The sequence below is a fragment of the Leiobunum rupestre genome, chromosome 6 (genome assembly GCF_980474605.1).
Source record: "Leiobunum rupestre chromosome 6, qqLeiRupe1.1.hap1, whole genome shotgun sequence".
Lineage (NCBI taxonomy): Eukaryota > Metazoa > Arthropoda > Arachnida > Opiliones > Sclerosomatidae > Leiobunum > Leiobunum rupestre.
This window is the reverse complement of record NC_143389.1, coordinates 39,864,557-39,891,927: the sequence shown is the minus strand read 5'-3', so window position 1 is coordinate 39,891,927 and position 27,371 is coordinate 39,864,557. Positions and strand designations below refer to the sequence as shown.

The following is a 27,371-nucleotide window of genomic DNA, read 5'->3' as shown; positions in this document are numbered from 1 at the left end:
AAAAAAGATTTAAAATGTACATTTCACGTCTAATTAAAAATTGTATAATTGTATATAGCGTATAGATGTTTCTATTAAACAAATTGAACGAAAGAAATATAAATGTATACTTTCTCTTATCCGTCGTAAGACGGAGCTTTATTAGTTTTCCCGAGCGTCATCCCAATCCAAGAAAGATTCTAAACAGATATCACCGGGTATGAATTGCTATCACGAAATAGGGTACCACTATAGTAGGGTATCCAAATGTTAGTATAAGTCATATATCTGGTTTTTTTTTTAGAATATATATTACCAGAAGTGTATAATATTGTTATAGAAGCGTGACACTTCCAATTCTTCACACGCAAAATTTAACTGAGAGACCAGCGTGGGAAATAAGGCAGTGGGCAAATGACCAGTTTAAAAATTGCCCGGACCAGTTTATTAATTAAATCAGAGGGGGGGGGGGGGGAGGGTTAGTGGTCCAAATGTTATATTATAAGTCTTTGGATTAGAAGGTCCGTGTAACAGCGGCTGTGGCATGTTTGTACCCTCCAATTCGAATTCACTGGGGCTGCGCTTGTCGTGGTTTTAGGCAATCGAGTCGGGTATCGAGTACTTGATTCGGGGGAAATTTTCTCTTATTCGAGTCAAGTAAATCAGAAAAAAAAATCGAGTACATTTTTAAAGAGTAGGGGTTATCGAGTATACTTGATTAAGAGCTGATCTTATTCGCGTAATTAGTAAATTAAATTTCAAATAAGTATAAACAAGCTTTCAATGCAATATACTTCTTTTTTTTATATAAATTATGAATGTACCGTATACCGTCTCCGTGGCACTGGGTGAAAAATCTGGAACCACTCCTTCTGAGTAGAGTTTGCAAGTTTTCTCCCCACTGGTTTAAGGGGAATTTCCCCGAGATCTTCGGTTTCCCCTTCGCACAAAAACTTGCAGAGGTTTTAATGCAATAGTTAGTGTAGGGACGCTAGTAGTTAGCTGTGGCAGGGCTAGCCACCATCCTCCCACATAGTTAAAATTACCCTGTATCGCTGTTAAAAGGGCCTCAGGTCTGTTGCGATGCAGGTTATAAAAAGTAGATTATTATATATATATATATATATATATATTTGTCATAATACACTAGCTCAGCCCCCGCCCCCCCCCCCCCCCTTTATTCCGTGGCGATGGCGAATGATAGTTTTATTTACATATTATTCAGCGTGGGTGGCAACCTCGCGCCGACATTAAAGTCCAGAAATCAGGGACTCTTTCTCGTATATTTTGTCTTTCACAACGTCCGGGCAAAATCGTCTCTGCCTCCTTGTTCGTTTCTATAATTCATATTTGGTTGTACTGTATATTTATTTATTTCTTTATATTTAAAATGGTCGTCGGACGCATCCCCGTACACCCGGAAGAGGATGAATATTTATCGGATCAACATTCTTCTGACGAAGAAGAAGAATTGGAAAACAATAACGATGACCTGCCCCATTCAGACAGTGAGGAAGATGACTTGTGAGTATTTTGGTGTTTCAAAAGGTTATGCAAAAACTTTAAGGAGTTGTAGGGGGGGGGGTGAGTTGAGAAGTATGCCTGTTCTTTCCCCATTTTCCTACGATGAGTTTAAAGAGCGCCAGAGAGCTTCAAAGTGTGGCCTACTAGACCAAGGAAGTAGGCTGCAGCCAGCGTCAACCCAAGCAGCGGGGAAATGCGTACATAAAGGTTTGGGTTCGTGTGATAGGTAAAAAAGGGACTTTGTAAATAAATCGAGGTAACCAGCGTAAAAGAGTAAAATTAAACAGTATTTAAAGTCCCTGCTCCTTAGTTTTGCGCTTGTTGCAGCCTACTTCCAGGGGCTAGTAGGCCCCACTTTGAAGCTCTCTGGCGCTCTTTCAACTCATCGTAGGAAAATGGGAATAAAACAGGCATACTTCTCAACTCACCCCCTACAACTCCTTAAAGTTTTTGCATAACCTTTTGAAAAAACCTGTATATATATATATAATTGCGATTTTTTTTTGAAATTTTATTTAGAGATGAGGCTACCCAGACAACTAGATCCGAGGTTGTGCCACCGAAGATCTTCAACGTAAACGGATTCGTTATTATTTTAGCCATTCGGACCTTCTTGCTGCCAAAGGTTCAAGCAGAGGACGATGATGTCCATTTTTTAATGGAAAGACTCGAAGATATCGTCGCAGCCAACACCTATCCCAAGTATGTTTCCTTAAGATTGATCGCGTTGAATACGTTTCTATATGATTTCTCTCATCTCCCCTCCCACTTTTTCTATATCGCGATTTAGCCCAACTAGGAATGCCGAAGGAATATACTCCCCAGCCCACGAAGATTGCGTAGCACCAAATGCCGATGGTTTTGCGTAAGAGTTTTTTTATTCGCATCATCATCATTATTATTATTATTAATAAACAACACTAATTAAGTTTTCATTTTATATTTAGCATTCAAACTGCGATTTTCGAGTCTTATTTATATCGTCGAAATTTCCGGGAAGAACACGCGGAACTTCTCCCCAACCACGTATCGCCTCTTTTGAGCGACCTCGACAAGGAAATAATAAAACATGTTAATGCAGTTATTACAAATGAATGCATTAACATGTTTGACCTGTCGTTTAATCTTTAAAACTAGTTGTTTCTTTGTTGTATATAAATAAAAAATAAATAGGTATTGCGATATAATCTTCGTCATATGGTTTTTTTTTTATTTGAATATAGCTTTAAAATTTCTAAATCAGCATATATAATATCAATATAGTATATATATATATATATATATATATATATATATACCATTCATTATATTGATATTACATATGTTGATTTAGAAATTTTAAAGCTATATTCAAATAATATATGTATATATAATATCTTATATAAAAAAAGAATATGAAATATACAAAAATAAGTAAAATCCCAATAATAAAATATATAGGTTCACACACTTGACACAGGGGCTCGTTAAGACCCGAAACGTTGTGTCCGGCTTTGTATAATATCTAAGTTGTATATATGTTTTTAATTGTTTTAATAAATTTCAATTAAAATTCATTGGCCTCATGAGTCCTCCGTAATTTAATTAACCTTATTACTGTAAAACCATGACAAAAATCAGTGCCTCTATACGTTCACGTTTTATTTTAGAACTAAAAATATAAAATTCTCGCTCAATGTTACAATCTAGACTCGCCCTTTCTTTTTCCGATGGCGGTATTCTTATTGCGGGTAAATCTCTCGGAAGGAAGACGCTGCGCCGCCCACCCGCTTAACACGCCTCGCCGCCTGTCTTTCGCTGATACCTAGGAAACATATGTTACGCTCCAGGCGTAAACAGGCGGAGAGCCGGAAACGCCGCAGTCGCGCAAACGGACCCTGCAGCCATCTCGTGGCCAAGCGAAACAACGGCGGCGAGGAGATCGAACGGGTGTTCGCTGACGGTGCGCGGCGTGGAACGACCACATCGTCGGCTAGGCGAGAGCGGCAACTCCCGTAAAACGTTAAACAACATGTTTGAAAAAAAAAAACGTCAGATTTACATTGAGGATCATTAACATGAATACGATTTGGAATAGCACTGAAACGGGTAACCACGATAAACAAACCCTCCTATACCTAGTGGCGGATTATCCAATAGGCTGAGTAGGCTTAAGTCTACGGGCCCGGAGGATAAATGGGCCCGGTAGGAATTCTTTAGAGGGGCCCTTGAGAATAAATAATCCACAGTTAACGCAAAATAGAAAAATATTTAAGCTTTTAAGCTGCGGCAAGTTTCCCAAAGTCAAGGGGGCCCCAAACAAAGCTAAGCCTAAGGGCCCGAGTGGTAGTTAATCCGCCACTGCCTATACCAGGCATTGTAACCATAGATATAAGAAATGTATATAAAGGTCTAGATAAATTTCGGGTCGTCTAAGCCTAACATAAAATACGGAATTGACCGCTAGCAGACACCGAGGAAGGCACGTGACCAAGAGCGTGAGCTCTCTTAGCATTTTAGTACTAAGTGCTTGACCTTTCCGCAGGCGTATTCTTTAGACACCATCTGTTGGTGAGTTTTAGTAATTAGTATAATTTTTAAGCAGGAGACAATGGCTCTCGCGACGATAGCACGAGCTTTCTAACCAATAGATAGCGCTTTATAAGGATAGCCTGCAGAAATTACGCGTTTCTGCTAGCTGTTACCTCCGTATTCACTCCCTTTGAAATATTTTATCTAGACCTTTATATACGTTTCCTATATCTATGATTGTAACCCGGCTACCAGTCTGTTCAAAGGCATTAAAAGTCGATAGATGACTTGGGCCTTATAAGGTGATGACTTATAGGTATATGCCTAGCCAATTATTATTATTATTAATTAAAATGTTGTGTAATATTTTTATTTAATAAATCGCCAAGAAGTAATATCTCCGAGAGCCAGGACCCGCTAAGCCTCGAAATGGGCTAAGAAATTAAAATAAAAGTCAGATCTTGAGACAGTATAAACGGGCTTTATTTAAGCCGCGCCGAAGTTAGAGTTACAATAATGGTTATAACACATTTGCAATCAAATTTTTTTGCAATAATATTAAAATTCAAAATTCATTTAACAGATTGACGATATATAAATAGACGCTTCAGTAAATCACCCTCCAAGGATATCGCCCACAAGTAATATTTTTTCAAGAGCCAGGACCCGCGAGTCGCTGTTTATACAGTGCGTTTTAAAATATAATGGGAATTTGGCACCTTTTTTTGGCAACAATTAGGAGGGTTCCCCTCTTAACCAGGTTAAGGCTAATTGGCAAAAACACGACGTTTTGTTTGCGGGTGAAAAGCTTTCATTATTTTAATAATGGCTCTCGGAAATATTATTTGTTGGCAAATTCCTGGGAGGATGATTAATTTAAGCGCCTATTAACGTATCCGAATTTCATGACGAGGAGAATCGGACGGTCAAACCAAATTCTACCTTTTCCCCTTGATTGTCAAATCTAGAGGAGAATTCGAGCCGCCTTCATCGCCCGGTGGCTGTTGGTTTTTCCGTCTTCGGTAGTTTTTGTTTTGGAACCTGTCTTCCCAGTTAGGCGCTAGCGTCCAGTAGTGAGCTCGGTCCGCCACTTTGACGAACCAGTCATTGAGAGTCAAAGTTATTCGAATACTGTTCCGCCACGATTTTTTTTTATTGTCGCGGTAATACGGAAATCGGTCCGTGATGAATTTGTAAATATCTCGGACGATGATCATCTGATCGGGAGTGTGGCGGATGGCCATGGCTATCAGGTCGACGTAAGAGTAAGGCGGTCTCTCGATCCTGGACCACAACAGGCAGTTGGACGAAGCGACGCTACACGCGCCAGTCGCGTCCATAAAGTTTTTGTATAATTGAAATCGTACGAAGTTTGGACACTGGCCATGAACAGACTATAGTAACTCCTTCGAAACCTTACGGAGCGCCACTATCTCGGAACCGGATAAAACACCCTTTCGTTCGTCGATCGTCCGTTTCGCCCACTTACTCATTAACCATGATGCTCTAGCACGCCCACTCGCCCGCTGAGTACGAACGAGTAAAGGTAAGTTAGGATAATATCTTCGCTGTATAACGCGGCGGATGACGTGCCTCTTTCTCCCCCGTCCCTTCCCCGGGGGGGGGGGGGGGGCACCTTCGGACGCTTTTATCACTCGCTGAAGACGCTGCAAGCGACGGAGATAATTTAAAAAATATCGTTAAATTCCATGGTTACGTCGTTATTTGAAAATTTTGGCCCTAATCGTAGTTAAACCTCACTAGAGTCCATAAGTTGGTGGCTTGAGTATTTAAATTAAGTACTATTTATTGATAGACTGGTCGTTACATTTATTTTTTTGGTTTTTATTTTCAATATATTGGATTTTGTAGGTGATACGAACAAGTTCGGTTTATATTCTCGTAATAATATATAGTCGATATTGGGAGGATTTAAAAACAACATGTTGGATGTGACGTATCGTTTATTCACCTTCACATAATGGTTTTTAATGAGGATGTTACTTAACGTCTCGGCACTATGTACGAATTCATTGATCGCAGCCGAAATTTCTTTTCCCCATTGATCTTCCAAGATCAAATTGCGAGCGTCGTTCCATATTAGCGCTTTAAAATCAATTTTTTTTGATGGCCGACTAAGTTGTAACAAGACCGCTTCGCTCCATTCTAGCAACGGGATATTATCGTAGTTATGCCTATTTAGACACGCCATTCGTACCATATCATTCGCGTTTCCGCACATTTTAGCGTGGTATAACATTGGATTGGTTTTCGACAAATCTTCGATCCTGTCATCATCTGGATTTCTCGTGGTGAAGTCAAACAGTTTCTTTCGCTTCATTCGGTTTAGTTTTTTCGTTTCAGTTAATGGTACTTTTGTTACGGCCACCTTTAGCAACACGTTATTAGGTTCCGCGATAGTCCCGTTTGCGGGTCGTGGTGAGTCAATGTCACCCGATGCATCAATGTCGCTCTGTACATCTTCAAACGCGAATGGCCGTTTTCCGGGACTTACACCGGGCGTCTCGGCTTTAGAATCTCGTTCCATTTTCTCAATCACCTGGACGATGGAATCGCGACTATTTGACGAATCGCGTATCGGAGATTTTGGCGATGGCGTCATCAACGTACGGCCATGGCATTCCGAGTCGGAGTTTGTCATTTCCGCGTCGGACGACATGACGGTAAAATCGTCCTCGGAATCTAAAAGCGTGATTGGTTTTACGGTATAAATAGAACGCGACATTGTACGTTGACGTCCGTATACTATTTGAACGCGACATTAACAAATTACAATCATATATCACCCAGAATATGAAATTAACGATCGAAGAATTTTCGAAAATTAGACCTCTACAATGGTGCATGCGTGAGTTTGGAGGTCGAATGTATAATACGATTACGAATCAAACGGAAACTCAATTATTCTGGATTGATTTTCTGCGAAATGTTTTTGCACCTAAATATAAAGATCAAACCGGAGTTACATTTATAGCCGATTTTGATCAAACACAGCCAGTTATTATCACTAATCATTTGGAACTAAAGCTTCCGACAATTCTAGAATCCGCAATGTACTTTGCCAACAATAGAACCGTACCTATGTTGTTTTCCGTAAATATAACGCATACCACCGTTTTAAATTTGGCGGTTTTAGTTTTGTCTCTCCTGCTAGTGGTGAATTTAATTCGCGGAAATCGTACAAATAAGACTCGTTTAATCTAAATTATTTTTAACGTAAAATCTGTATATATAAAAATATATATTTCCCATATATTATCTTTTTTTTTTGGGTCTAATTTCTTAATTTGTGAACTGATAGAACTACTCTAGGTTTATTTTTCTAGTTTTAAGAATTTTTTTATAACGGATTTTAATTCTGAAAACATATTTCAATTCCTAGCATTCTGGAGCATACGCTTTTGTATTTGACGTTTATTATTTAATTAGTTAACACCGCTAAGAAATGAGATTTTGTAAACATCGAAATTACGAGCGGGACGCTGCAGCTCGCCGTCTGGTTTTGTCTCCGACTCTTGACAGAAAACGTATCGCCATCTGGTGTAGTATTTGGTTTTTTAGGAACATACATTTAAAATTTTTTAGTTTTTTTTTTGTTGCGGTAATCTGCAACAAATATAAATTTATAATAGAAACTTTTAAATGTTAGATGTGTAAGGTAGAAAAAATTTATATAAATATGAATACTTTTTTTGTGGGTCAAAAAATTTGACCAAAAAATTGTGTTAGAAATTTGTAGTTAGCAATGGACCAAGAATGGACTGTGATTTGAAAGACTGAATGACGACATTTTGTTATTCGCAGAAATGTACTTTAATACCATTAAAATGAAGCTGACATGTTAATCAACAATAAAAATATGTCCCTTTAAGGCCAAACCTATAAACTATTTTTTCAGCTCTCAGAACTGTTTTATGTTATAATATATATTTACATGACTTTGTTATTCTAGTGACATAATTGTGTTGTGCATTCTTCATTATTATTAAATTTACAGATATAAATGAACCATGAATTAGTAGAACTTTTGTTTAAAACGCCACGTTTTTTCATTTAGTCAAAAACCTAAAACATCTAACGTTCCCCAAGACAGCTTCACAGATCTATCAGCCATGATTGATACTAGACTCGATGAATTTTCCACTATTTTTAACGGCAATGAAGTTACATTACCATCTGAAGTTACTGACATACTAAATGCTTTGAACGGCTAGCAAGTATCGCATACTTGGCTGATTATGTAGTACAAATCCTAGAAGAAAAACATTTTTGCTAATTGTGCCTAATTCTGACTCACCATTTAAATTATCCGACAGAGGAAACCTTAGGTATCCCCAGCAAAGCTTTATCATGTTAATGGCTAATATTGGATATAGTAACAACATTCTCCCTATCTTTGGGATTCACCTGCAATTTTAAAAAACATTGAAATCCACTTGTGGCCAAAAATTGCTCTATGCCCTCACATCCAATGTGATTTGAATAATAATCACCCAAATGAAATTGCTAATTTAATTTGTAGAAAGGTTGTACCCCTAATTATCACAAATATTACCAAAACTCTGTCCGCAAAATTTTAGAAAGTGAAAGAACTTGTGCATAAGCCTCTTTCTCAAAAAGTACTCAAGTCGTAAATTCTAAATTTTTCCTATCTATTGTTTAGTTGTGTACCATTCAGTGGGAAATCCACCTTGGTTTATTATATTTATCAGATTTAAATACCTTCCAAGTTTCCATCACTATTTTCATTCATAGAGATCTTCCAAGTGACAGTTAGTTAATCCATGCCAGTATAAATCATCAATATATGTTAACTCATAGTCCACCTAGTCAACACATATAAATTATCACACGTTAACCCATATTTCAACTAGTCAATATTTGAATAAATAATCATACTATGTTAAACAATATTCCAACTAGTCCTGTATAAATTATCATTATAATACATCATTCTATATTCTAACTATTATGTATTATTAAACTTATTTTGGCTCTTAAAAAAATCAAGTTAATACCTTAATAATAAACTTTTACATAATCTTCAAGAGAAGTCACATTTATTTTCTTTTAAAATTCATTTATTTTACTATTTTAATTCAATTAAGTTTTTAAACATTAATACAAAACACAGACCTCTGGAAGTTACTACATAACAAAAATACAGTTGTAAGGAGAACCACGTGTTTATGTTTACATTGTTATACAGAAACGTCGACAGCGACTTCTGGCTCCAGAATGACCAAATTTTAATAACGTTTTTCAAAACTCCACTTTGCGTTAAAAAATCTGAAGAGGTGTTTAAATTTTTATTATTAATTAACTTAAATATTACTAAAAAAATATTTTACAAAAAATTACACATTACGCGATAATAATTGAAATTCAAAGTTCCGCGCCGTTCCTCCCATTCGATAACATGGCTGCGAATTTTCTCAAGGGGGGGGAGGAGGGGGGGGGGGCTAGACTAGCGCCATAAAACGATGTGAGAAGTTTTTGAACTAATTTCCCATACGCGATTTTCGTACGATCGCCTGGGCCGCTATGAGTGCGAAGCAGATCTCGAGACGGCCGTGGTCGTGTCTACGCTTGTTCGAAGCGTCATAATACTCGGAAACCAAATATGGGTTCATTATTCAAATCGGATATGGGGTTGTAAAGTTATTGAAGAAATAGTGATGACGAAAAACATGAAAATTAACCCTAATTAACCCTAATTTAAATTAGGGTTAATTTTCATGTTTTTCGTCATCACTATTTCTTCAATAACTTTACAACCCCATATCCGATTTGAATAATGAACCCATATTTGGTTTCCGAGTATTATGACGCTTCGAACAAGCGTGGAAGTTTTTGATCATGATGGTAATCTCTCAAACTAAAACTCAATATTCATTTTAATTTTTTGTTAAACCCATAATTAGAGGATAATAAAAAATTCCGTCTATTTTAATGTCACCGCCATAAATTTTATATTTCTGGTAATTGAAATCCAACATTCTCTTTTTTTCCCCCCTCTTCATCTTTAAAATTAGCATCGGTATCTAATTTCAAAACTGGGTTAAACAAAATAAAACATCCTTATTTCTTTTTAGCAACGGCAGATATTCATTGGTCCTGTTCATTGGCTTCTCGATCGTCGAGGAACTAAGTCCACTTTTCATTCACTCAAAGAACCCGGTGATAATGAGTCCAGATATTAATCGTGATCTCGGTGCCACTTGTAATGAAAACGTCAATTTCAATGCTGGAGTACTGAATTCTAACAGGAACGATAAAACCACATTTGTGGAAAGTGATATGTTGGAAACGTTTAATGTTAGGCTAGCCAAATTCGTGCTGAATTTTAAACTTCGGCGAGACAATGACAGCGACAACTATCGAAAATTTTACAACGATACGGAGATCGAAGCCTCGCAAGCTCTTTTAGAGCTCTTGAATAAGCTTTTGGACGCAAATCGTCCACACTTTGAAAAGTTAATTCAGGAAATGGAATATAGTGAATTGTCTATTGGTGATGTTTTCTCCACCCTTGCCATGGATGTTCTACATGGTGACAACAAAGGCATAACGTGGATAAGGATAGGCACTTTATTTGCCTTTGGAGTGATGATGGCAAAACCCATTCTTCCAAAGAAGTCATCACACCCTGAGTTTCTAGACAACTTTGGGGTTATTATTGGTGGTGCCATTGAAGATTACGCTGGTGCGTGGATTGACCAACAAGGAGGGTGGGTAAGTGTGCTTTTACACATTACTCCTTGCCATTTTATGGGCAAGGGTTTAATGTTTTGTTTTACTTTACAGAAGTCTATTAAATCGCAGACCTTACAACCAGTTTCAAACATCCTAATGAAAATGGTTGGTTTGGGGATAATGGTGTTGCTCGGTACTGCTGTTACAATTATTGGCTTAAGCCACGCTGCATCCACTTTCAGCACGTTCTTAAGGAAGTGGTGATGGGAACAATAAGAAAGGTGCAAGCCGCTAAATATTTTATGGTCCACATTTGTTATTGTATTTTTGCATCTCTACTAATAACCAAAAAAAAAGGGTTCCTTGTTGTTTTTACGCATGAAAAAAATATTTTTATTACCAAATAAAAACTAATTGTATGTGGCATAAGTAAAGTTCAATTTGCTTTTGATAGAAATCGAGGTTTCTTTTTCACGCTCATAAGGTTTACACGCTCGAGACATCTCAAACGTACGGTGCTCCAGGAAGTTCCGCTTTCAAAAACTTCAGTTTAGAACTGCTTATATCGTGCATGCCAACCTCCGTTATTTTATTTAAACAAATAAAAAACCATCCTGGTGAGATAAATTGAAGTTGAAAAGTTTCGTATAGAATTCAATATTTTAGCAATGTCAATTACAACAAAAAATAATATGGAAGATGCGTTTTAAAGGATAACTTTATTGAGGTATATTTATTACTGCACAATTATTATATTTATTCGTTTGAAACCTCGACTCTTAATGCAAAATCTACCGTTACTAAACTGTTGAAATTGCACCACTTTAATTTTCGTCTTATTTAAAGGCCGAAAAATAAATAGAAATTCCAATTTCCAGATCATTAAAGAGATAAAACCTCAATCATGGCCAACTTCGCGCGCTCACTACGCTCGCACCAGGCGGCCTACCCAAAAGATCAAAAATAGCGAAATTCGTTCTTTGCCGCTACGGAGGCCCTGGCGCCACCTCCGGACCTAACTATTAGCATAGAATCGAATGGAACGATTATGGTTTTTCTTTATTTAAGGAATTTATTGAAAACTATTCGATATATTCGTCGATGTCAGAGGTAGAATAAACCTTTTTCCATAATTAACAACCCTTTTCAAAATTTTCTAATTCATTTTTCCCGCCGAGATCGACTATTTCCAAAAGTGCCACCGCTCAGGCGCCAGTGAAAATCACGTGTTTAGAATGGAATGTAAACAAACTGACGTGGAATATTTCATCAAACGTTTTGGTTTGGATCTTAAACTATTTGATGGCAAGTAGATAAACAATTAAACTGATATTTAAAGTGATGCAACTAAAATTTTAGTGTAATGAGCATAAAAAATACTTTTAATATTTTTATGAAATAATTTGTTTGACGTAAAAGTTAATAATTGCATTTTTTCATTAAATTTTAGAGACAAATATAGTTGGAATAATAGTGATAATGAACGAAAACATGAATGAACATTGGTAAAAAAGTATGAATACTGGTAGATATGAATGAACGCTGGTAAATATGATTATATGAATACTCGTAGATATGAATGAACACTGGTAAATATGAATACTGGTAGAAATGAATGAAAACTGGTAATTATGAATGGTAGATATGAAAGAATCCTGGAAAACAATGAAGCATCACTGGTGTATGGTGATCAAAATATGAAAATCCATAATGAAAATGAAGGACCTTTACATTTTCAGAAGTTTTCTCGATTGAGGTTTGTAAACTAGTTCCTTTACTTTCTCAAACCAAATTGTCCTAGTTATATTATCAACTATGGGTGGTATTATTTTATCACAGAAAAATTTGGCAGATATCGAGGCATGAGGGACATTAAAATTGCAATGCAAAATTGGACACCTGGTAAGTTTCGGCAACACGGGAGATTCAATATTTTCGCTAATTCTTGCTGATTCTCAAAAATAAGGAAGTGCTGCCTCAATGAAACATTACAAAATCCTTATTTGGGTAACTTCTACCTCCTCTGTCTGATGTTTTAATAAAGTCTAAAAGTGTTGAATTTGAGAAGGGTCCGGAAATGCACTCGAGACACAAGCTACAAAATTCAGCTTGCTCCATTTTCTGTACCACAAAACCAGCTACGTAAGCCAAACTTGCCAATTTTAAAGTGGTTCGTTGCGTGTCAGGCTCTGTACTCAATGCATTTGGTATCATATAAGTTGGATACTGTATAGCCACTCTACTCTAGAAGGTTGGGTAACGTGCCTTCGGAGGCCTTAGAGCGAACTATACAATAACTATCCTATTATAATAAGATACTAATATTTCTTAGATATTCCCACCAAGGGAAGATAATGCAACCTGGCAGCCACTGGGGGAAAACTACAACTGACTAGCAGGGAGTTAACCACTCCCATACTAGTTTCTGACTGCTACTAACCACTGACTCTACAGCTCTGCCTCTATGCTCTTAAAAGCCCTATCTCTCTCTCTGCTACCTCCTTTTATACCAACTCCCACACTGGTGCCACCACCCGCGCCCTTGGGAGTTAGACCTAATAACATAAGGGTTTGCCTGTTTGGCCTACTAGCAATATGACTGCCACTGACCAGGTTGGCTACAACTGTGGGAATACCGTAGGTATTGCCGTTTTTTCCAGTGTTCGTAATTTAAGACCTTTACGGTAATCTGTTGCACAAAAATATACAACGCTCAATTCTGATCTGTCATTTATTTGAAAATTATCCCGAGAGATATTTTCTAGCCACATGCCTCTCAACGCCCCATCAGAAGGAAACTCGTGGAAAGAAACTCCAGGTGTTTTGCCTTTTACAGATGGGTCATAGGGAACGTAATTTATACAAAAATTATTGATATGTAACAACTTTAAATAATAATTTAAAAATGAAATAAATATCTTTTTACATAAATCTAATATAATTCCGCATAAGTAATTATCAAGTGTTCGAATTTCCCGCCGCGAAAATTCTTTTTAAAGACAACAAAACTAAAATCCAACAAGGCTTAACTATTCATACAAACTATTTAAAAATTACCTAAGTAATTAAGTATTTGAGGGGTTATTTATGGAAATTGAACTTTTAAGTTATAACCTAAGTATAAAATAAATACAATTTTCTGATATTTAAATAATTTCCAGTACTATGTACTCATTATGGTCAAGTTTCGCGCCATAGAAAACCATGTTATTTATATCGTAAAAGGAGCCAACTTTAAGGTCCGGAAGTAGCGCTCCCGACGGCCGTCGAAGACACTAAAAACCAAACTTTTATTTCGCGCCAATACATGGATTTGAAATTCTTTGGGTAGGCCGCCTGGTGCGAGCGTAGTGAGCGCGCGAAGTTGGCCATGCCTCAATGAAAGTCGAATTTCCCGCTGATCAAAAACTAGCTGGAATCCCATTGGGCTCATTTAGTCACGTGTGTTTCTGTTATGTCGTCTACTTATGATGTCCAATCCTTTTTATTCGACGTACCCATTGAGTTGGGAATATTTATCTAGAGGTTCAATCAAAACATCGGATTTCAGTATTTCGCGAAACAAGTTTTTAAGAAAACTTTATCATTCTACTCGTGGCGCCGTCTATCTCTAAATGGTACGTTCAAATAAAACGCGTTTTACGGCAAAAATATATTTTTTTTTCAAAAATGATGGATGGTACCACGGGTCATATGATAACGTTTTCTCGTCATTTTAGAGGAGACGGTACATTCGTAATTTTAAAAAACATTTTTCGCGGCGAGCAGGTTTGATTGGATCTCTAGATTAATATTCCCAACTTAATGGGCGTACCGATGGATTTGTTACAAAATAATTATCTTAAAACTACATAAAAAACCAAACGATTACGGTAATCGTTTTGTTTTTTATGTAGTTTACGATAATTATTTTTTATGTAATTTTGTTAAAAAATTTAAAGGAACATAATGCACAACAATCAGAATCTTAATGCAAGAATTTAAAAAAATACAAGGTTGTTTAAAATTGAAATCTGAGAAAACAAAAAACCACTGAATATCTCTTGAAAAAATATGTGAATCTTGCGTCTACCCACAAATTAGTAGTTTTTGCAACATTTCCATTATCACTTATTCCTGCAGTTTTTTTTTTCTAATTTTTAATTCACGTATTTGCAAACACATCCATCAGGGCCGTCACCAGCCCAAAATTTTAGGTAGGGCCAAGGGCTTTAATTTTTATTTATCGCGAATTTCTAGGTAGTGCCAAAACAATTCTAGGCAGGGCCGGGCCCTACCGCTCGCCCCCCCCCCTGGTGACGGCCCTGACATCCATTATACTCAAGGAAAAGCACAATATCCAGAAATATGTAGCAATGAAAATGACTTTGATGAAATGGAACTACATTTTGAGTATGTAAGAAAAAAAAAAGCCAGATGGATCAAAGGAAACAGATGAAAAAGTCAGAAATATGGGCTGTGAAATTTTGGAATTTGCTAAAGGGTTGTACGTAAGTTAAAAATTGTAAATTCCATTTAAAAATACCTTGGCAGTGCCCAAAGCTTCAATAATATATAAAAAAAAGAGCACGATCCAGTTATTGTCATTGGCTAGCTGCATAAGCAGCCGATGCCGGGATGGTGACGTCAGTGGGAAGCCAGAAGCTCAGATTTCCGCATTGAAATCAATGCTGTAGTATTGTCTTATCGCCGTATCTTTGACATATTTTAGTAATTAAATGAAATTAGTATCCATTAAGACCATTTTATGATCACTAAATTATGTAAACTAAAGTAAGTAACCCAAAAATTTCATTTAAATAAATTCAATATATATTTTTATTTGGTTTAAAGATCTTAGCCGGTAGTAAGCCTAGGCCAAAACAGTGTCGATTTCACCTTGGATTAATAATAGAAGATTTCACGATTCGAGGAGCTGAAGAAATTAGGAATAGTTAATCATTGACTCAATTGAATAAAGTAAATTAAGCCAGTAAACGGATTAGAAAATTTAATCAAGATTTTTAAAACAAAAGCATGTTAAAATATTACTGTGAATCTCTATTTCAGATATAATAAAGATAATAATGGTAAAATTTTCTCGTTCAGGTAGACGAACTTCCCTTAATTAGTTCTTGATCTGGTTACCCTCTACAAGCTCCTCCATGATCCGAATCAATCTTATTTTTCATATTTGGTCTCTACCTTCAGAACGAGAGGCAACAGTCGTAAGCTATGACTCCGGTACTCTAAATGTGACTCGTTAAAATTATCCTTTTTTCATCGGGTTATTATTCCCTGGAACTACTTCCCAGATGACATTGTGTGCGCGGGCACTCTGGATGTCTTCAAGAAAAAATTGTCAAATGTCACTTTTTGTAATTTAATTTAACCACCCATGTGGTTTCCTATTTATATCTTAACAATCGGGCTCTTCGGTCTTCTGACCCTAGCCCCCACCTGGACTCTTGAGAAAAAAGTATTTAGTTATTGTTTTGATCTCAATCTTTATATTTAACTACATATAATCAGTAGTTACAACTCTACTGAAATTGAAGTTTGATCAATAGTTATTTGTAATATTTATATAATTCAGTGATTTCTAATAACTTTGTGAATAAATTTTCCTTTTATATTCTTAAAACTGAAATATTTTATTTAAGTTTAATAAACAATTATAATTAAATACTTTGATAAATGAGATATTGCTCGTTTTACATTGAATTGAATTATTAATACTCTAGTTTTTCCCAAAAACAAAATAGACCTTCCTCTTTTAGCCACCTTTAAATAATGAAAACTTCAGAGCATTTGTACTTTAGATAGTGCAAATCATATAACAGACTATTCAGTTTATTTATTAGCATATGTAAAGGTAATTTTAATTGAAAACGATGCTTTAAAAAACATTTAAGAAAGCAATGTCGACACACAGTAAAGGTTGCATCAGGTCTTTAGGCTTCCCACTGACGTCATAGCTGGCGTAGAAGACCGAAGAGCAGACGACGGGAAAATGAAAACCCCGCTATGTAGGCAACCTTTATTAGCGCAAAGATGATTTAAACTCGTACCCTAGATTCGAATACTGAGAGCTTTCCCATTGACGGTTTTGTTACGAAGCGTTTACCCTTTTCCGGCACGTGACCTCAGAAAAATCGGGCTCCATCGGTTGTGGCACGGCCAACTTCGATCACGCGCTGCCGAGCTATATAACGCGGCAGTGCGTGATCGAAGTTGGCTGTGGTTGCGGTAAGGCGCAAACCATGGAGCGAAGTTTTTCTGAGTTCCGGCGGGAAGTGGGTAAACGCTATCGGCAACGCGCGAGAGAGTGATTTCGAATCTAGGGTGCGAGTTTAAATTATCTTTGATTAGCGGCCGTATTTATGAACCTTGGGCCATGGCAGAGTCAACCACGGACACCGTAAATTTCGCACTTTACTGACTTTACACACATTTTGCCACCGAACTTTGGAGCCCCTTTAAGTCAACGAAGGCGCAAAATTGTAAGACGCATTTCAGGTACAACGTTAAAACCGCGATTACGACACAACGATTGCTCGTATGAAAAATGTTCATAGAACATTTATTGTAAGAAATAGCCGGACCCTAATGTTCATACATGGGTTTATAGCCGTACATACAATACTAACGTAGATATTCGCGATAAACCATTACTGGTTTTCCCATAACCATTGCTCGTAAAACAGCTATGTCCAGTAAAAGTTTAAAAACCAAAAAAAAACAAATGTTTTGCCATTTCGAATTTTGGGTAAAATTCCCATAGCACAACAATCTATCTACAATTTTTGGTTCGTTTTGACATGGGATTTTAAAATCCCATACCAAAATGATACAAGTACCGTAGATGGTGCGGTTTTTTTGCTTATTTCCGAGGCTCAAAATTTATAATCACGTCTGCTAGGTCACGGCCCCGTAAGCCTTGGTTATTGTTTGATTATTTAGTATTGAAATTTAAAATACCAAAAATATGAGTGGTTCTAAATGTACAATCATGGTGGTTCAGTCAGATTATGTGCGAAGAGTCATAAGCTCCCATCAAAGTTGAAAAAAAAAAAACAAATGTTACTAGGCTAATCTAGGAATATGAATGACCCGTAATTTCCATTAACCTAGGGCTAATGATCAGACAGACTACAGGCCTTTTCTCCATGCTACAACAAGCAAAGATAATCTAGAAGTCGATAAAATGTAGATTATGCATTTCCATTTTCCATAAAAAAAAACTTCAGTTGTAAGTTTGAATTGTTTTTAATTTTGAGTTTTAAAATATTTATTCCAATCTTTACTTTATTTTTCAATAGATATGTTCCCATGATCAGTTCCTTAATTTGAAAAAAAAAAGGCAGGACAGATGATTAACATTCGCTCACTCAATTTTCCCTAAGCGAAATAGTAATTTAAGATAATTTATTGTACTAGAATAGACCAGCTAATTTAGTGTTTTTTTTGTTATTCTCAGAATTCCAAAAGTCAGAAGTAAGGATCAAATGGTATGAGTTTATATTTTATCATTTTAGGTTGAGTCGCTTATTAGGAGGGATTTTAAATCATCACTTATTGAAAACTAAATATTTTCTCTAAATTTAAACCTAAGGTGGTGGATACATTATCTGCAAAATCATAAAAAAATGAAACCCCCTCCCATTGTCTTGTTTTTTTTTCCTAGAGGCGTAAGTTTGAATGAAACTAACAACTTTAAAATTCTTCTAGGGCGTGATAATTTGGGATCATGTCTGGAAAATTCTCCGCCGCCACCTTTCTCATCTTTTCTAAACATCATGGGTGTCAGAAAACTCTGATTTTCTCAATCAGCTCTTGCAATTGTTAGTGGCTGATGAATTTTCGTTTTCGAAGTTGGGCTATTTAACTACTAAAACAACAACATGCGGAGTGACCAAAAAAAAAAAAACTCTACAGGAATTCCTCACCACCACCAAATGTGATTTAGACTAAACATCTGAGCATGTTTAGTTGGTGATCGTGTAATTGACATTTTTTCTCTCGTCCTAATAGCATCAAGGGACAGAACTAATATCTGCGGCAATTTTATTAGAAATATCTTGGTTATATCCAAATATAGATGATTATATTTGAATTGGCATTTATGAAGGCAAATGATGTGAGGAAAGTTGGCTAGATTATTTTGGTGGCTAAAACAAAACATAAGGGCAACCCAAGGTTTGTAGTTTACTGATTTCATTTTATAGAAATTTTCACCTCTTGAGTTTAGCTGTAAAAATTTGAAATTGAAGACAATCGCTAACAGCGGAAAATGCTATATTTTCCAAATATGATTCTGTAAATCATATCTGTAAAGTTATATTAGTCATTCCTAAACCTTTAAGAGATTATTGAGGTTATGTCAATGATAATTAAGTTTAACCCTGATTAGGATCTCATACCTTAAAATCAATCGACTATTTATTCAATTTCTTTGGTTAAAATTGACAAGTGAACAATAAATTTCACTGTGTTGACTGTTAAACTTTTATTTGACTAAAATACTCAAAATGGCCTAACTTTCACTTATGCAGGATGTAACGGTTAATATCTTGGATAAAACCATGTCAGCTGGGTAAAATCAGCGAATAATAGCTATTTTGAAAGCTCACGAGTGGAATCGCAACAGTGCATGAGCTATTAGTTTTTTAATTGATTAATTTATCAAACCACGTAGTCTGAAGCTGCTCGAGCCTGACTTTAATTTTTGTAGGCTATTTTTCCTCAAATTAATAATAATTATTATAAAAATTTAAGTGAAACCTTTACCAAAAGTAACTGTGCAAATGGGACGTTTAATTGGGTACAATAGCCTGTGTCAGATTATAGTTTTGAATTAAATTTTAAAACCATATGATAAACTTTAGGTAAACAATGGTTAAAAAAAATTAAAGTAAACTGTAATCATGGTACCATTAGCTTTTTTAATAATATGATCTATTTAATTTTTTATGAGGCTTAATTTTACTTGGATTTAATGAAATTGAATTGCACAAGCTTTGCTTTTTTTTTGAAACCTTATATTCCGTGTCATGCTAGCTTCAATGAATTATCTGGAAACTTATTTTCGTTATCTAAGAGTTATAAATTTAAGGTTCTAGAAAAAAATTGCTGATTTTGATAGTGTGATTACTTTCTTGAGCGAATAATGTATTGATGTTTGAACAATTAACATTCCAAAATTCTGGAAAAAAAAAATTAGTTAAATGTAACTCCAAATGGTTTTATGGTCTATGAAATTACCAAGCTCTAAACCGGATTTCAAGCTTGACTGGCTTTGGCTTTGCAATTATAACTACTTGCTCATTATCCTGCTTTTGTTCAATTTACAGGATTATCATTTTCGCCTTGGAGTCTGAAACATACAAGTCGTTATTGCGATCAGCATGGATTCAGTTTTTTGCGCCGTTTAATAATTTTCGTATTATTAAAGTTAAAACCACGAGTCATTATTATTGTTTATTTGAAATTTAAAAAGTTAAACATAATCCTTTCCCGCCAGTACATAAAATGCCAGTCTTTGACATATTTTAGTAATTAAATGAAATTAGTATCCATTAAGACCATTTTATGATCACTAAATTATGTAAACTAAAGTAAGTAACCCAAAAATTTCATTTAAATAAATTCAATATATATTTTTATTTGGTTTAAAGATCTTAGCCGGTAGTAAGCCTAGGCCAAAACAGTGTCGATTTCACCTTGGATTAATAATAGAAGATTTCACGATTCGAGGAGCTGAAGAAATTAGGAATAGTTAATCATTGACTCAATTGAATAAAGTAAATTAAGCCAGTAAACGGATTAGAAAATTTAATCAAGATTTTTAAAACAAAAGCATGTTAAAATATTACTGTGAATCTCTATTTCAGATATAATAAAGATAATAATGGTAAAATTTTCTCGTTCAGGTAGACGAACTTCCCTTAATTAGTTCTTGATCTGGTTACCCTCTACAAGCTCCTCCATGATCCGAATCAATCTTATTTTTCATATTTGGTCTCTACCTTCAGAACGAGAGGCAACAGTCGTAAGCTATGACTCCGGTACTCTAAATGTGACTCGTTAAAATTATCCTTTTTTCATCGGGTTATTATTCCCTGGAACTACTTCCCAGATGACATTGTGTGCGCGGGCACTCTGGATGTCTTCAAGAAAAAATTGTCAAATGTCACTTTTTGTAATTTAATTTAACCACCCATGTGGTTTCCTATTTATATCTTAACAATCGGGCTCTTCGGTCTTCTGACCCTAGCCCCCACCTGGACTCTTGAGAAAAAAGTATTTAGTTATTGTTTTGATCTCAATCTTTATATTTAACTACATATAATCAGTAGTTACAACTCTACTGAAATTGAAGTTTGATCAATAGTTATTTGTAATATTTATATAATTCAGTGATTTCTAATAACTTTGTGAATAAATTTTCCTTTTATATTCTTAAAACTGAAATATTTTATTTAAGTTTAATAAACAATTATAATTAAATACTTTGATAAATGAGATATTGCTCGTTTTACATTGAATTGAATTATTAATACTCTAGTTTTTCCCAAAAACAAAATAGACCTTCCTCTTTTAGCCACCTTTAAATAATGAAAACTTCAGAGCATTTGTACTTTAGATAGTGCAAATCATATAACAGACTATTCAGTTTATTTATTAGCATATGTAAAGGTAATTTTAATTGAAAACGATGCTTTAAAAAACATTTAAGAAAGCAATGTCGACACACAGTAAAGGTTGCATCAGGTCTTTAGGCTTCCCACTGACGTCATAGCTGGCGTAGAAGACCGAAGAGCAGACGACGGGAAAATGAAAACCCCGCTATGTAGGCAACCTTTATTAGCGCAAAGATAATTTAAACTCGTACCCTAGATTCGAATACTGAGAGCTTTCCCATTGACGGTTTTGTTACGAAGCGTTTACCCTTTTCCGGCACGTGACCTCAGAAAAATCGGGCTCCATCGGTTGTGGCACGGCCAACTTCGATCACGCGCTGCCGAGCTATATAACGCGGCAGTGCGTGATCGAAGTTGGCTGTGGTTGCGGTAAGGCGCAAACCATGGAGCGAATTTTTTCTGAGTTCCGGCGGGAAGTGGGTAAACGCTATCGGCAACGCGCGAGAGAGTGATTTCGAATCTAGGGTACGAGTTTAAATTATCTTTGATTAGCGGCCGTATTTATGAACCTTGGGCCATGGCAGAGTCAACCACGGACACCGTAAATTTCGCACTTTACTGACTTTACACACATTTTGCCACCGAACTTTGGAGCCCCTTTAAGTCAACGAAGGCGCAAAATTGTAACACGCATTTCAGGTACAACGTTAAAACCGCGATTACGACACAACGATTGCTCGTATGAAAAATGTTCATAGAACATTTATTGTAAGAAATAGCCGGACCCTAATGTTCATACATGGGTTTATAGCCGTACATACAATACTAACGTAGATATTCGCGATAAACCATTACTGGTTTTCCCATAACCATTGCTCGTAAAACAGCTATGTCCAGTAAAAGTTTAAAAACCAAAAAAAAAACAAATGTTTTGCCATTTCGAATTTTGGGTAAAATTCCCATAGCAAAACAATCTATCTACAATTTTTGGTTCGTTTTGACTTGGAGGAATAAAACAAGTATACAGGAGTTGCGGAGAGCTGCGAAATCGGTTTCGTCAGTGACCGTGAACTCGCGCGAGACGGAGGGGTTGAAACGCGACTAGCGCCAGCTGCATACGGAATTTTGAAACTATTCTCATTTTATAGCATTGTTTTCGCGTCATCTGGTATGTTTTATTCCTCCAAACAAATACGAGTCATTTTGGAAAAAGGCGCAAGGAATTTAGAAATGTTTCAAATCAAACCAGATGACGCGAAAACAATGATATAAAATGAGAATAGTTGCAAAATTCCGTATGCAGTTGGCGCTAGTCGCGTTTGAACCCCTCCGTCTCGCGCGAGTTCACGGTCACTGACGAAACCGATTTCGCAGCTCTCCGCAACTCCTGTATACTTGTTTTAGTCCTCCAAGGTTTTGACATGTTGATCGCTTTCCAGTTCCAGCGGTGTTACACCGGTTCGGATTGCGCCCCTCTCCTCTTTGCCCGTTGTGCCGGGAACAAGGTGATCTGGCCCACTTTGCCTTTTCCTGCCCAGGTACAGCGGCCTCTCGCTTGAAGTTTCGGAACGCTTTCCGGGGGGTTGGCCTCCCCCCCTTCCTTTGGACACACAATGACCTCTCTCTTCACTTTTTCCGCCCTTCCGGATGGTAGCTCCCGTCCAGGATACTTCCGCCTGCTGTCGGGATTCTTGCGATCCCTTCAGCGCTTCTAACTTTGGTGCCGCTATAATAATAATTATTGTCTGTGACGTTTCCTTGTTGTGTTGGTGTCTAAGGCTCTAGCCAACACCATACCGTGTGACTCTCAAAAAAAAAAAAAGGTTTTGACATGGGATTTTAAAATCCCATACCAAAATGCTAGAAGTACCGTAGATGGTGCGGTTTTTTTGCTTATTTCCGAGGCTCAAAATTTATAATCACGTCTGCTAGGTCACGGCCCCGTAAGCCTTGGTTATTGTTTGATTATTTAGTATTGAAATTTAAAATACCAAAAATATGAGTGGTTCTAAATGTACAATCATGGTGGTTCAGTCAGATTATGTGCGAAGAGTCATAAGCTCCCATCAAAGTTGAAAAAAAAAAAAACAAATGTTACTAGGCTAATCTAGGAATATGAATGACCCGTAATTTCCATTAACCTAGGGCTAATGATCAGACAGACTACAGGCCTTTTCTCCATGCTACAACAAGCAAAGATAATCTAGAAGTCGATAAAATGTAGATTATGCATTTCCATTTTCCATAAAAAAAAACTTCAGTTGTAAGTTTGAATTGTTTTTAATTTTGAGTTTTAAAATATTTATTCCAATCTTTACTTTATTTTTCAATAGATATGTTCCCATGATCAGTTCCTTAATTTGAAAAAAAAAAGGCAGGACAGATGATTAACATTCGCTCACTCAATTTTCCCTAAGCGAAATAGTAATTTAAGATAATTTATTGTACTAGAATAGACCAGCTAATTTAGTGTTTTTTTTGTTATTCTCAGAATTCCAAAAGTCAGAAGTAAGGATCAAATGGTATGAGTTTATATTTTATCATTTTAGGTTGAGTCGCTTATTAGGAGGGATTTTAAATCATCACTTATTGAAAACTAAATATTTTCTCTAAATTTAAACCTAAGGTGGTGGATACATTATCTGCAAAATCATAAAAAAATGAAACCCCCTCCCATTGTCTTGTTTTTTTTTCCTAGAGGCGTAAGTTTGAATGAAACTAACAACTTTAAAATTCTTCTAGGGCGTGATAATTTGGGATCATGTCTGGAAAATTCTCCGCCGCCACCTTTCTCATCTTTTCTAAACATCATGGGTGTCAGAAAACTCTGATTTTCTCAATCAGCTCTTGCAATTGTTAGTGGCTGATGAATTTTCGTTTTCGAAGTTGGGCTATTTAACTACTAAAACAACAACATGCGGAGTGACCAAAAAAAAAAAAAACTCTACAGGAATTCCTCACCACCACCAAATGTGATTTAGACTAAACATCTGAGCATGTTTAGTTGGTGATCGTGTAATTGACATTTTTTCTCTCGTCCTAATAGCATCAAGGGACAGAACTAATATCTGCGGCAATTTTATTAGAAATATCTTGGTTATATCCAAATATAGATGATTATATTTGAATTGGCATTTATGAAGGCAAATGATGTGAGGAAAGTTGGCTAGATTATTTTGGTGGCTAAAACAAAACATAAGGGCAACCCAAGGTTTGTAGTTTACTGATTTCATTTTATAGAAATTTTCACCTCTTGAGTTTAGCTGTAAAAATTTGAAATTGAAGACAATCGCTAACAGCGGAAAATGCTATATTTTCCAAATATGATTCTGTAAATCATATCTGTAAAGTTATATTAGTCATTCCTAAACCTTTAAGAGATTATTGAGGTTATGTCAATGATAATTAAGTTTAACCCTGATTAGGATCTCATACCTTAAAATCAATCGACTATTTATTCAATTTCTTTGGTTAAAATTGACAAGTGAACAATAAATTTCACTGTGTTGACTGTTAAACTTTTATTTGACTAAAATACTCAAAATGGCCTAACGTTCACTTATGCAGGATGTAACGGTTAATATCTTGGATAAAACCATGTCAGCTGGGTAAAATCAGCGAATAATAGCTATTTTGAAAGCTCACGAGTGGAATCGCAACAGTGCATGAGCTATTAGTTTTTTAATTTATCAAACCACGTAGTCTGAAGCTGCTCGAGCCTGACTTTAATTTTTGTAGGCTATTTTTCCTCAAATTAATAATAATTATTATAAAAATTTAAGTGAAACCTTTACCAAAAGTAACTGTGCAAATGGGACGTTTAATTGGGTACAATAGCCTGTGTCAGATTATAGTTTTGAATTAAATTTTAAAACCATATGATAAACTGTAAACTGTAATCATGGTACCATTAGCTTTTTTAATAATATGATCTATTTAATTTTTTATGAGGCTTAATTTTACTCGGATTTAATGAAATTGAATTGCACAAGCTTTGCTTTTTTTTTGAAACCTTATATTCAGTGTCATGCTAGCTTCAACGAATTATCTGGAAACTTATTTTCGTTATCTAAGAGTTATAAATTTAAGGTTCTAGAAAAAAATTGCTGATTTTGATAGTGTGATTACTTTCTTGAGCGAATAATGTATTGATGTCTGAACAATTAACATGCCAAAATTCTGGAAAAAAAAATTAGTTAAATTTAACTCCAAATGGTTTTATAGTCTATGAAATTACCAAGCTCTAAACCGGATTTCAAGCTTGACTGGCTTTGGCTTTGCAATTATAACTACTTGCTCATTATCCTGCTTTTGTTCAATTTACAGGATTATCATTTTCGCCTTGGAGTCTGAAACATACAAGTCGTTATTGCGATCAGCATGGATTCAGTTTTTTGCGCCGTTTAATAATTTTCGTATTATTAAAGTTAAAACCACGAGTCATTATTATTGTTTATTTGAAATTTAAAAAGTTAAACATAATCCTTTCCCGCCAGTACATAAAATGCCAGTGAGTTACATTATAGTTATTAAATCATTACCGAGCAGTCGACAGAAGAATGATGTTCGACAAACATGCTTAGACATAAGCTTTTCAAAATTACTGTTTAACATATTTCCTAAATACGAGGCCGGGCCACTGTCTCGCCATGGCCTAAGTCGTTACACAAAAGCTTAAACATTCTACCAAGAAGGAACCTGCAGTATCCCCCGAGATCAAACACTACGTATTCATCTCTAAATTGCCCTCGTGATTTTAAAAGCTCTTTCGTAGTTTCGTTAGTGATTTAACTTTAGAGATTCCATCCGTCTTACATTTCATCCACTAAAATCACCACATATTACTTTTACCATATCATTTATATAGTCCAATCAGGATTTCTTTCTTCGCGTATCCTGGTTTATCACGTAAATAGCAAGACCAAATTAATGCATTTCCCATCAAATTAACCACCGAGCACAGAAATCCTTTATGTTCGATGGACGTCGACTTCGCACTATACAAAGTCATAGTCACCATACAAATAGGCTGTGTCCGGAGAATAGTTTTTTTATAAAAAAAATTCTCGAAGTTAAAAAATATGCTCAGACTAAATATGCGACAACGCCTGTCGCATAGAAATGTTATTTTGACTAAAATTGGACCTACGTAACAGTACATAGAAATCTCATGGGTAACTAGAATGCTGCCGCCTACGGCCGAGCTTGACGCCAGTTCGCCTTGATCCTTCAGCCAATGAGAGGCCGTAGAGTGGTTCCGCCAAGGAGGATAATAATCCTCCTTGGTTCCACGTAACTATAGCGGGAGCTAGGTTACTTCATTCTCTCTGGTGACATTAAATTCTTGGCAGAACCACTCTTTGAGCTCTGATTGGCTGAGATCTGGCTATCGTCTGCCACGGCGTTTGGTCCATTTTCCAGTTACACGGCAGCATTCTAGTTACCTATGAGATTTCTAAGTAACGGTATCGTCGTGGGTCCAATTTTTTTGAATTAATTCTAGGTAGTTTAAGTTTTAGCGAAGTAGAGTAGAACTCGGTAAGATAATCTATTCTTGTATAAAGACGGAACTCAATGTGAAGTTAAACATTTCTCTACATATATACCTTTAGCGCCAACTTAAAAAACTTTGTACGTAGAATTCTGAAACCTTAATAAACTCGCAAATAATATTGATAATATATTAACTGCATTATACTTGCTAGTTTATCTAATCTCGAGTCCGATTTAATAAAAGGAAAAAAAACAATGAAATTATAGATGGATTATTGATGAATTTAATGGGTAAAAAAAAATACAGAATTGGAATAAAATTTAATTTGAAGAATAACATAATTTTTTTGGGGAGTCTAACATTTCATAGGTCAAGTTTCTCATTTCCGCTCTCAATCAAATCTTGGACATTCACATCGAAGAAAGTAAGCTCCTGCATTTCGTTTGGCGTTAAATCTAATAACGCAAAAGCTTCGGTACGTGAAATTTGAGGATGTTTTCTCTGCTCATTTTCAATGTGGGCAT

At 35.9% G+C, this 27,371-nt stretch overlaps 2 protein-coding genes and 5 long non-coding RNA genes across 15 annotated transcripts; 4 read left to right on the top strand and 3 right to left on the bottom strand.

Moving 5' to 3' along the window:
* Window positions 1-4,952: 4,952 nt before the first annotated feature.
* On the bottom strand, window positions 4,953-5,354 carry LOC149940920 (forkhead box protein D3-like). The gene has a single exon (XM_090179393.1). The coding sequence runs from the start codon at window positions 5,352-5,354 to the stop codon at window positions 4,953-4,955; it is 402 nt and encodes a 133-aa protein (XP_090035519.1).
* A 2,605-nt stretch (window positions 5,355-7,959) lies between these two features.
* Window positions 7,960-9,170, bottom strand: LOC149940919 (uncharacterized). The gene is made up of 3 exons (XR_016481396.1): window positions 9,054-9,170; window positions 8,758-8,861; window positions 7,960-8,442 (listed from the first exon to the last, which is right to left on the bottom strand). It is a non-coding gene; the product is annotated as an uncharacterized LOC149940919 (long non-coding RNA).
* Window positions 9,171-9,801: 631 nt separating this feature from the next.
* On the top strand, window positions 9,802-11,188 carry LOC149940918 (uncharacterized). 3 transcript variants are annotated; one of them, XM_090178094.1, is made up of 3 exons: window positions 9,802-9,900; window positions 10,131-10,770; window positions 10,843-11,188. In XM_090178094.1, exons 2-3 carry the CDS (start codon window positions 10,222-10,224, stop codon window positions 10,993-10,995), a joined length of 702 nt encoding a protein of 233 aa, XP_090034220.1. In that variant the 5' UTR covers window positions 9,802-9,900; window positions 10,131-10,221; the 3' UTR covers window positions 10,996-11,188. The 3 variants fall into 3 exon arrangements, with proteins under 3 accessions (XP_090034220.1, XP_090034221.1, XP_090034219.1); XM_090178095.1 differs by having other exon boundaries at window positions 9,807-10,016; window positions 10,131-10,766; XM_090178093.1 differs by having other exon boundaries at window positions 9,815-10,016.
* Window positions 11,189-12,188: 1,000 nt separating this feature from the next.
* On the top strand, window positions 12,189-13,723 carry LOC149940917 (uncharacterized). The gene is made up of 3 exons (XR_016481272.1): window positions 12,189-12,487; window positions 12,571-12,982; window positions 13,064-13,723. It is a non-coding gene; the product is annotated as an uncharacterized LOC149940917 (long non-coding RNA).
* Window positions 13,724-15,331: 1,608 nt separating this feature from the next.
* On the top strand, window positions 15,332-21,177 carry LOC149940916 (uncharacterized). 6 transcript variants are annotated; one of them, XR_016481145.1, is made up of 10 exons: window positions 15,332-15,504; window positions 15,565-15,938; window positions 17,845-17,962; window positions 18,033-18,123; window positions 18,191-18,221; window positions 18,442-18,670; window positions 18,745-18,909; window positions 20,064-20,327; window positions 20,388-20,568; window positions 20,643-21,177. It is a non-coding gene; the product is annotated as an uncharacterized LOC149940916 (long non-coding RNA). The 6 variants fall into 6 exon arrangements; XR_016481143.1 differs by having other exon boundaries at window positions 15,333-15,504; window positions 15,565-15,690; window positions 15,820-15,938; window positions 20,388-21,177; XR_016481146.1 differs by having other exon boundaries at window positions 15,333-15,504; window positions 15,565-15,745; window positions 15,820-15,938; window positions 20,388-21,177.
* Window positions 19,123-21,581, bottom strand: LOC149940915 (uncharacterized). Its single transcript, XR_016481150.1, has 3 exons — window positions 21,318-21,581; window positions 19,975-20,086; window positions 19,123-19,915 (listed from the first exon to the last, which is right to left on the bottom strand). It is a non-coding gene; the product is annotated as an uncharacterized LOC149940915 (long non-coding RNA).
* Window positions 21,413-26,174, top strand: LOC149940914 (uncharacterized). Of its 2 annotated transcripts, XR_016481149.1 has the most exons (7): window positions 21,413-21,562; window positions 23,499-23,616; window positions 23,687-23,777; window positions 23,845-23,875; window positions 24,096-24,325; window positions 24,400-24,564; window positions 25,680-26,174. It is a non-coding gene; the product is annotated as an uncharacterized LOC149940914 (long non-coding RNA). The 2 variants fall into 2 exon arrangements; XR_016481148.1 differs by lacking the exon at window positions 21,413-21,562 and having other exon boundaries at window positions 23,246-23,616; window positions 25,680-26,173.
* Window positions 26,175-27,371: the final 1,197 nt, after the last annotated feature.

What these genes read in the sequence shown, in the direction of transcription:
- LOC149940920 (XM_090179393.1), bottom strand. Translation starts at nt 5,354, where the DNA reads ATGGACGCGACTGGCGCGTGTAGCGTCGCTTCGTCCAACTGCCTGTTG.
- LOC149940918 (XM_090178094.1), top strand. Translation starts at nt 10,222, where the DNA reads ATGAGTCCAGATATTAATCGTGATCTCGGTGCCACTTGTAATGAAAAC. An exon ending in TTGACCAACAAGGAGGGTGG is followed by an intron (nt 10,771 to 10,842) that starts GTAAGTGTGCTT and finishes TTTACTTTACAG; the next exon opens with AAGTCTATTAAATCGCAGAC.